Genomic DNA, 10,401 nt, shown 5'->3' with positions numbered 1-10,401 from the left:
CAGCCCAACTCACATGGGCTTTAGCAATTAATGGGTTGGGCTGGACTAGCACACCATTTTGATGGGCCTTATAAGGGTCAGCCCAACCCAGTTCTATATGGGCTGCGGGCCCTCACGGGCCGGCCCATTATTTTTTAAAAATATAATTTTATATTTTTTATTTAAGTTCTAACCTAAAAAAGATAAATATTTAAAAGTTAAAAAAATCTTATTGGAAAAATTTCACAAAACTTAATAACTTTTTATACTGTTCCAATATATCACAATAAATACTAAAAAAAGTAAAAGACAAGACTTTATTTCATTCACTAAAAATCAAAACTCAAAACAAATTATTCAAGAGAACGTCCATGACGCTTATGGGATATCCAACATATCATCTTCATCATACACATTTGAATGCGCTTGTGAGAAGGTTATCTTAATATCTTCACTTTCATCTACATCTACAATACGTATACAATATTAATTAGTTAAATATTAAGAATAATTAAATTTTTAAAACTAATTAACGTTTTAAGACTTTGATCTTTTAATATGATGACCTTAATAAACTTTAAGCTTGAGATACTCTTCTTCTTATTTTTTGTGTCATATACTTTTTATATTTTATATATTTTAAATATATATTTTTATTAGGCTCACGGGCCACGGACTTACTCGGGCCGAACTTAAAAGCCTCGTCTTTAAATGAACTCCAAAAATTCTAACCCAATCCTGCTAAATCACGGGTTGAGCTATACTGGCCCAACGGGCCAAGCCTATTGACGGCTCTACCTTTAACGTTATTGGGGGTATAATTTCGAAAAATGAAAAAAGATAAAAAGATTGGGAAGAAATTTCCCAGCATAATGTAAAATGTGAGGAAAGTAGGGAAAATAAGGGGGGCGGGAAGTTTTCTCCAGTTTCTTCTCTCAAAAGCTTCCATCGACAGACTACAGTGGGAGGGAAAGCAAAGCAGTTTTCCTGTCGTCAATGGGGTCAGCAAGTCCAAAACACACCTGCCTCAAACTGGAAATTCCCAGCAAGACGCAGAGGGAGCGAATATTCGTTAAGGGCACGTGGTTTTCTTCTCACTTTGACCTCTTCATCACTGACGGTCTCGAAGCTTGGACTTGCCTTGGTATTTTCCCTTTTATTCAAACTCAAAGTTACATCCCCAATTTGTTTAATTTATCTCCTGAACTTAGTTTAATTGCGATTCTTCACATTTACTTCGTAATTATTGGGGTTTTTTCCGTGTAGCGTCGGAGGAAGAGGTAGAAGATAGAGCATCTCAGTGGGATCAACCCGTTTCTGAGTATATTGATTTGGGTGAAAAGTATTTGGGACTTCAACAGCCCGGCTCTGTTTATGGCTTTGATGATGCTGGCTATGGGCATAAAAGGGTCAGCTTTCTTAATTTTCATTTTCATTTTTACCTAGTCCATTGGTCATTTCTATATTATTTTGAGCACACAAAGAGGTATAGTTGTTGCAAACTTTATTTTTCTGATTCCTGAGTTGATTTGTGATTTCCACTAGCTGTCTATTATAGGCTTACTCCTAGGGTACACCTAGGCCTGATTCGATTGATGAATAATAACCCAGACTTAGTTGGAATTAGGGAAAAGCATGAGGTGCTCTCTGCCTCCTTAACATGCGGACACAAACATGAAGTGTAACAGCTTGTTTGGATGGTTGTTACCTATTGTATTGTATTGTTTGTTACTTTAAATACAATATTTGTTTTGATGTTTACTTAAATTTTATTGTATCATATTGTTAAATCCGTCATTACGTAATGATGAAATGTGTCACTTTATATAACGACTTATTTGGTATGGTCGCATCGTTACCTTATTTTTTTCTCTCGTCTTAAATAATCTTATTTTATCCTTTACTCTACCTATTTATATAATAATTCTACCTCGTACCCTACTTTTTGTTTGTTTGTTTGTAATATTACAAATTTACTATTCATATTGTTGGTGCTTGACATCATGAAACGACGGGAAATGATACAATCGATCCAAACATTGTATTCATCAAAACAATACAGTACAATATAATACAATACAATACGATACATTATGAAACGACATATAACAACCATCCAAACAAGTTGTAAGTTGAAAAATTCTATACCTTCACTATAGTTCATTCTCATAGTTTCTACTTGCTCTTAGACTACTATTGACCAGCTTCCCGAGGCCATCTTGGTCTAAACAGACATGGTGCTGTCAGTTTGCACTTATTGAAACACCCATCATCAGAGAGATGTATTGTAGAACAAAATATGGAAGAGGGTGGGAACAGCTAGAAGCCTTGACTAAAGCTATGATTTTGGCCATATACACTAATTCTTCAGATTGATGTTTCTTGCTTCTTAGACACGTTCAATAGTTTTGTGGTGTTCCATATCTTGATGGTCAAATCTTGCACATATTTCTTTTAATTGCTTGGTGAGTATCCTAAAGAGCAAAAGATTTGTCTATTGTGAAGTTAGTGTAGCTGAGGATGTTTACTTTTATTTATGATACTATTGTGAGTTTGAATAGCTATGACGTGCTTCCATGTATCCCAATACTTTCTTTTGATCTTTGTAGCTTTCCTGGACATTTGAGAAAGAAGGCACAAAGCTGGAATGGCGGTGGAAATGCCAACTGTCTCCTAATAGCAAGAAAACTACGGCAGACATCTTGGACTTTCTCATGGATGCAAACATTAGACTGAGTGTAAGGATCTTGATTCCAGTACTGCCTCTTATTCACAAAATTTTAATACAATTTTGCAGTTTAATTCTATTCTATTGATCTGTCATCTAATTATCTATTTGCTGATAACCAGATAAAGTTAAGTGATTAGGATCTTTTATGCATAACATGTTTTACTGCCATTGTTAACTTTCGGCCATGGGTGATGATGGAAAACTGTTCTTAGAAATGTTGGCGGAGGATATAGTACTTCTGCATGAGTTCTTATAGTTTCCTATTGTATTCTTGTTGATTCGAATGGTTTGACAATGGTTAGTTGCACTGATACTGCATGGTTGGTTTTCCCCCATGATTTTCTAGATGATACTGGTGCTACTTTACTAAGAAAGTTGAGATTTGTATCCATTCAAGCTTGGTGCCTGGTTATATCTTGGAGCATGAAAGTGAAATCATATTGGACCGGTAGATCACCTGCAATACGATATGAGAATATGCTTGGAACTTTGTGATTTTTCACTCTTACTGGACAGTAGGTTGCGACATTTTCCCATCTGAATATCCCCTGACATTTGTAAAGAAGGGGAATTGTGTATCTCTGTCCCTAGGAGACTTATTTCAGGACAGCACTAAATTCATCCTCATCTTGAATAATTGAATATAAAGAGAACAATCTGAAGACATCCTCATTTCTGGTGGTGTTACCTATCCTCTTGTTAAATGATTTCCTTTTTTCTTCTTCCCGGTGCAAGGAAAAAATATTATATATATAATATTCTATATTCAGAGAAATATTCAAGCTACTACAGCTTCAATTCCTGCTTTTGCATTACCAGCATATCATACCTATAATATTTAACATGGTAAATTGAAATGTTTTCTGTCATCTTGATTCTCTTATCTTTGCTTTAGAAAATGTCAGCACTCTTCTTTCCTTCCATCTAGACAGCAATCTATATGGTTCTGTAGTTAGTATGTGCTCACAATTTTTTAATTTGATTGAAAAAGGATGAGGTTTTCGGTCAATTCATGTTGAGACACCATTTTGAAAATATTAATTACGATCTGTTTGTTTCATCTAAAAGTTCTATGTACATGGTTCTGCGGTGTGAAAGCCCTTGCCAGTTTATTTGATTTAACTTCTCACGAGTTTATTTGATTTTAATAGGACGAGGTTGTCAGTAAAACTCAATCATTTGAGAGGCTGAGAGAGGAGGCTGAAAAATGTTTAACACAAAGCGAGAAACTCAGCAAAGAGAAAGAAGAATTTGAATCTGCAATATATGCAAAGGTGCTGTTTTCAGTCCAAGCACTAAGATCTTTTATTATTTCTCAGGTTGGTTGCGATATATTAATTTTTGTGATCTTTCTTTAACATCGTACAAGGTATATTCTGCTACCCTTTGTTTTCTTGGCAGTGGTTTAATTAGGCTTAGGAGTAGAACATCCCAAAAGAGTTGGTTTATAATTGGTCATGACTGTGGTCCTTTTACTTCCAGTTTGTCGGAGTCCTGAATTCAAAGAAGAAAAAACTCAGAGAACTTCGCGATAAGCTCTCAAAACAGGGACCTGCTGTTCAAGAGCCGGTAGAAGAGGACGACACACAATCTACAGACAGAACTGAGACCTTTGATGAGGGAAGTGATGACGAAAAAAGCGGGGAGGAGGTTGAGAAGGAAGATGTTGGCACTTCGTCAAAAAAGGAAGATGTTGGCACTTCTAAAGATGTTCCAGCCAGAAGGGGAAGGGGTCGTGGTCGAAAGAGAAAGTAAATATCCAAGAAGCAGCACTAGCGCCATTTACAGTATCTTAATCATCCTTGTTTTTTGGCCTCTTTATCTGAATGCTTTTAATTTTATCTTTCTTTTCATGGAGAATGAGGATGTATATACAATGTTGAACTTGTGAATATTTCAAGCACCCGTTTGGCCAGTCTTTTTTCCCCTTATCGGTAGTTCCGTAGCAAGTTGTTTCGTACGTTTTCTAGGATCAGATAGAAGCATCACCCCAGAATTGATCCTTCTTTTCTTCTTACTTCCAACTAAGTCCAAGGCGAGGACCCTTTAATTGACGATGCGTTCCGTCGTTAGCAAGCGGTGGCCGACAAGGCCCCATTTGATTCAATTCATATATTAGCCCACTATGAGTCTACTACATTTTATTTTAATAATAATTATATATAATTAGATAATAATAATAATAATAATAATAATAATAATAAAGTATATCATCGTGTCTTTGTTACAACACAGTTTGGTTGAGTGCCTAGTAGGGGAATTGGTTTCATTTGCTACGCTTTATGCGCCTGGTTTTCTGGCCAATCATGTTAGATAAGTGACGAGCGCAAAACACACACTTAAATTGTGCTCGCTAGTCAAAGATAATATAGTATAATATCGTGTCCACATGGATTGCACCTAAACAGTGTTCTCGTAGTTTCTAACTTGATTGCTATCCAGGAGGATCAACAATGGAGATTTATATGATTTCTAACTACTATTAACTAAGAACCTAAAGCTATTGACTAATGACAATCGCAACAAAGGTAAGCAAGGAAGTAATCAATGGGAGAAAATAGAGGTTGATAGGATATGTGCAAATAATTGTTCGAGATCAAACTCTAGATAATTCACTTCTAATGTTCAAGTGAGTCTCTCGAATTCACTTAATTATCAGTACAATTGTTTAGTAGAAACTCCTCTCTCAATTAAGTCTCAACCTCACAATATGAACCAATTTAAGCTCTGTGAAGATATGCAAGAATGCGTAGTGGATTGGTCTTTTAGGAGAACCTCTCTCGATTATCCTACTAACTAGGTTTAATCAATGATTCAACTAGCCTCTTTCGATTACTTAGAAGAATCTATGAACTCAACCAACAATATAATGCAATGATATCACAAGTTATGCTTCTTTCGATTACAAGAACAAGTGAATATAGATGCAACAATTAATTCTTCCAAAAACGATTCAAATACATAAAAATAGAGTTATAATCCACAAACAATTATCAATACACCAAATCCATCAAAACCCAAAAGGATCTACTCCATAGACATGGAGAGTTCTTCACAAATGTAATTAAAATCTAGGAAAACATAGATTCAATCCAAACCCGGATCTTGAGTGAGGAAGGAATGATAAAATCTTTGTGCTTGTGTTCTTCCCACTCCTCCTAAGCCTCCTTAGGTCGAAAATCTATCAAAAGCCCCGAAAATGATATTTTTTCGTGTATTTCAGCCGTCCCACAATAATCCCCGGACGAAATTACCCCTTTTTAGCGGAAATGGGAAGATACTCTCGCATTTTTGTACTACCGTGCTGCATGCCGCGCCGCCCCATGCAGCGCGCTTGTGGACAATTCCATAACGATTTGCAAAATGAGTTGTGGGCATATTTTGCATTGCCGCGCTGCCCCCATGTGGCCCGACTATGCATTTTTCTTAGAGTAGTTCGTTTCTCCAATTTTTGATATCCGGACTTGGTCCTCGACCCCCGAACGCGATCCCGGTTTAATCCCTTGGGCTCCTACTCATATTTTAAAGCTCCAAATAGCTCGAATTTGCTCCGCAACTTCTAAATAATTCAGAATCACTCCTACACGGCATAAAACACATAATAAGTGCAAAACACTACTAATTAAAGTTCAACATAAGTAAAGTGCAGTGAATTAGAGTGGAATAAGCGACTAAAATACGAGTTTCTAGCCTACCATCAATGAGTGACAGTGTTGAAAGGTGCAGATCTTGGTCTTCTAGACCTGAGCATGTTTTTCATAGTGGATCCTCTGCGGCTCGACGATCTTTATTCCAAAGGGTTACCAAGGTGAAGCTTTTGACAGGTATTTCAAGGGAATCTCGGGCCAACCTATGTCTCAGTAGCTTCCAAAGGACTCTCTTCCTGCCATTTTGCCATTCAATTTGGAATACTTGAACGGTCGATTCTTTTTTCTTTTTTTTTTTATATATTCACTTTCGCCTGAAAGTTTTGAGTATATTTTTTCAAAAAAATAAATAATTGAAAACACTGTTTGTTCATAGACCATGATCAGTTTTTGAAAGAAATTTGCATTTTTTTCTCAAGTTTCCAAAAACTGGTTTAGGGCAGTTTTGAGTGAAACTTTTTCTTTCATTCACAAAACTTCATGTTTTTTTCAAATAAAATGCATGTCCAAATATAACTTCAACTTCTAAAAATTATTTTTCAACACAACTTCAAAAATATTTTTTTTCAAGTTTCAACCAAAAACACTAGCCAAATATTTGGCATTTGTTTGATATCATCTCGGTGCCCTCTGTTTTCCAACGCATTGGTACTAAATTTTGCATATTTTTTTTAAAAGAGAAAGACCATTCATGCAACAAACTTCGAAAAGAGAAAGAGTAAAACCAAGCATAAAAACCCACAGAATTATAAAATAAGCTGAATTATCCACGTGTCACTTACAAAGACCATAAAATCCAAGTGTAAACCCATTTTACTTCTACTCCCCCCTCCTCTCTTCTCCATACTGATAAAATTAAGGTACCCGTATCTAAATCTAGAGTGTTGCTACCGATCAGTTTTCTAATTATACCCTTGGATGAGAAGTGTCAGCCTTTTGAATCTTCACCCCGAAAGTACCCTGCTCCTGAATAACCTTCTTCCCCTCCGAATCTATAAACATCTTGAGTCGTTGAAGAGAAACATTCTCCTCCGTCAAATCCAACATTATCTTACAACGATCAATACATGCTAACTCATTCTGAAGATCTTTAACAGTAGCCGTATTAGCATCAAGACGGGCCACAATTTATGCCCGCGAAGCATTGACCTTCATATGATGAAGAGTGGAATACATGCAACAACATCAGCACGCAATGCGATCAAGTCATTGAAGTTATCCTAAGTGAAATGCCTTCCCGGTACGCAACCCTCACACTCAAGAGGCTTTACATATAGTTCAAATCTAGAGTATTATTAGGCAACTTTTGGCCTGCGATTTGGACAATATCTGCAGGTGGGAGACCTTATGATAGGTAAATACTGAATGTTGTACTTCATGAGAAAAGATGACACTTCAAGTTTGGAAATGTTTTTAATGTCATTCTCACATTAGTTATTGAAAATGTTACATCTTTATTTTGAATGTCCTAGAATATTTGACCCTTACAAATATCTATAGGAAAAACTCGATACAAACTTAATAATGACGAAGCATTCGTAATTAAAATATTTGTATTATGAGATACTAATATTTGAAACGAATACTAAGATTTAGCATTTTCAGGTGAGTTGTTTTTCACCTCTAACTTTGTGTTTAAAAAAAAAAGAACTCTTCCTCCAACTTTGTATAGGCATTCTTCCCCCCCCCCCCCCCCCCCTTTTTTTTTACTATCTATCTTGCCCCAGATTGAAGAGGGTGGTTGAAGCGAGGGTGAGGATGACGGTGTCTGTATCCGATAACCAGTTCGGATTCATGCCGGGTCGTTCGACTACAGAAGCTATACACCTTGTTAGAAGGTTGGTGGAACTATACAGAGAGAGGAAGAAAGATCTGCACATGATGTTTATTGACCTAGAGAAAGCATATGACAAGGTTCCTAGAGAAATTCTCTGGAGATGCCTGGAGGTAAAAGGTTTGTCAGTTCCATACATTATGGCGATTAAGGACATGTATGATGGGGCTAAGACTCGGGTTAGGACAGTAGGAGGCGACTCTGAGCATTTTTCTGTTGTAATGGGGCTACACCAAGGTTCTGCGCTCAGTCTGTTCTTATTCGCCCTAGTGATGGACGCGTTAACACACCATATTCAAGGGGATGTGCCATGGTGCATGCTATTCGCCGATGACATAGTTCTGATTGATGAGTCGCGAGCCGGTGTTAACAAGAGGCTGGAGGTTTGGAGACAGGCTCTTGAGTCTAAGGGTTTCAAGCTAAGCAGGACGAAGACGGAATACCTGGAGTGCAAGTTCAGCGCTGAGCCAGGGGAAGTGGGCGTGGATGTGAGGCTTGATTCGCAGGTCATCCCGAGTAGAGGCAGCATCAAGTACCTTGGTTCGGTTATCCAGGGGGGAGGGGAGATGGACGAGGATGTCACACACCGTATTGGGTAGGATGGATGAAGTGGATGTTAGCATCTGGAGTCCTGTGTGACAAGAGAGTGCCACCGATACTCAAAGGTAAGTTTTATAAAGCGGTGGTTAGACCGGCCATGATGTATGGGGCTGAGTGTTGGTCTGTTAAGAACTCACATATCCAGAAGATGAAAGTAGCAGAGATGAGGATGTTGCGGTGGATGTGCAGTCACACTAAGATAGATAAGATTATGAATGATGATATTCGGGAGAAGGTGCATGTGGCTCCCATTGATGACAAGATGCGGGAAGCGAGGCTTAGATGGTTCGGACATGTTCAGAGGAGAAGCCCAGATGCTCCGGTACGGAGGTGTGATCAGCTGGTTACGGAGGGCACGAGAAGAGATAGAGGGCGGCCTAAGAAGTATTGGGGAGAGGTGATCAGGCAGGATATGGCGAGGCTCCAGATTTCCGAGGACATGACACTTGATAGGAAGATGTGGAGGTCGAGTATTAGGGTTGTAGGTTAGGAGGTAGTTGAGTCGTGCCTTACTTCGTAACATAGTGGGACTAGCCATGTAGGTTTATGATAACTAGTGGGAATGTTGTGGCTTACTATTTCTCTTTTCAGTGCAGGTCCTATTTACTAGCTATCGCTTTTGCTTTACATTTTTCTTCTAGATTTCATGAGGTTCTTATTTTTCTTATGACTGTTGTGGCGATACTAATATTTACTAATATTGTCTCCCTTTACTTTGCATCTTTCTTCTGGATTTCATGGTGTTCCTATTTATCCTATGATTGTTGTTGTGATACTAATATTGTCTCCCTTTTTGTCCCTTTTGTCTTTTCTTTTTTGAGCCGAGGGTCTTTCGGAAACAGCCTCTCTACTCCTTCGGGGTAGGGGTAAGGTCTGCGTACACACTACCCTCCCCAGACCCCATTAGTGGGATTTTACTGGGTTGTTGTTGTTGTTGTTGTTGTATCTTGTCCCAGATTATGTGTCGCTTGTCTTCTTTTTTTTTTTCTTTTTTTTTTTGTAATTTTAATATCAAGATATTTTTTATTTTTAAAATCTATGTTTCACTTATATAAAAAATCAATTTTCTTCTTGGAATGTGACGCGGATAAAATGTGGAGAAAGAACTTTCTGATGCCAGAAATTTGATTTTCCGGTGAGTCATATTTTTTAATAAATTAACAGATAGTTCAATTACCTTAATAATAGAAAAAGTAATTTTTGTGACTTTACTGATATAACAGATAAAATTCAATGATTATGTTCTCGTCCACCTTGAAAAAAATAATGTTAGGTATGGACTCCAAAAAATAAAAGTCCTTTTTGATTCACTATTTCTGTCGCATTTCTTCCACTTTCCTCTTTTTAAAAATCCACTGAAAAATGAAAAAATGGGTGCGGCACATAGTAAAATGACTTTCAACAAACGTTTTTTTTTGGTATTTAAAACAGCAAACATTTTCATATAATTTATTTTTTCATATGAGGATTCATTATCTGAAGTCAAATTATTAAATTAAGTCAAACCCATATATAATTAAATTACCAATTAGCTAAGAATCCAATATTCAGGAAAAGCTACGTTGTTAAACCGGAGTATACTAACACGTGGGCGACAACTTTTGATGACA

General features: G+C 37.2%; 1 protein-coding gene across 2 annotated transcripts; it reads left to right on the top strand.

The window, feature by feature from the left end:
• The first annotated feature begins 825 nt into the window (after positions 1-825).
• On the top strand, positions 826-4,625 carry LOC104098833 (DNA repair protein XRCC4-like). Of its 2 annotated transcripts, none has more exons than XM_009605663.4 (5): positions 826-1,123; positions 1,246-1,388; positions 2,589-2,717; positions 3,862-3,984; positions 4,193-4,625. In XM_009605663.4, exons 1-5 carry the CDS (start codon positions 976-978, stop codon positions 4,463-4,465), a joined length of 816 nt encoding a protein of 271 aa, XP_009603958.1. In that variant the 5' UTR covers positions 826-975; the 3' UTR covers positions 4,466-4,625. The 2 variants fall into 2 exon arrangements, with proteins under 2 accessions (XP_009603958.1, XP_009603957.1); XM_009605662.4 differs by having other exon boundaries at positions 3,862-4,029.
• The last annotated feature ends 5,776 nt before the right edge of the window (positions 4,626-10,401 follow it).

The sequence above is a fragment of the Nicotiana tomentosiformis genome, chromosome 6, assembly GCF_000390325.3.
Source record: "Nicotiana tomentosiformis chromosome 6, ASM39032v3, whole genome shotgun sequence".
NCBI lineage: Eukaryota > Viridiplantae > Streptophyta > Magnoliopsida > Solanales > Solanaceae > Nicotiana > Nicotiana tomentosiformis.
The sequence above is the reverse complement of the archived record's forward strand: the minus strand, read 5'-3'. Positions and strand labels throughout refer to the sequence as shown.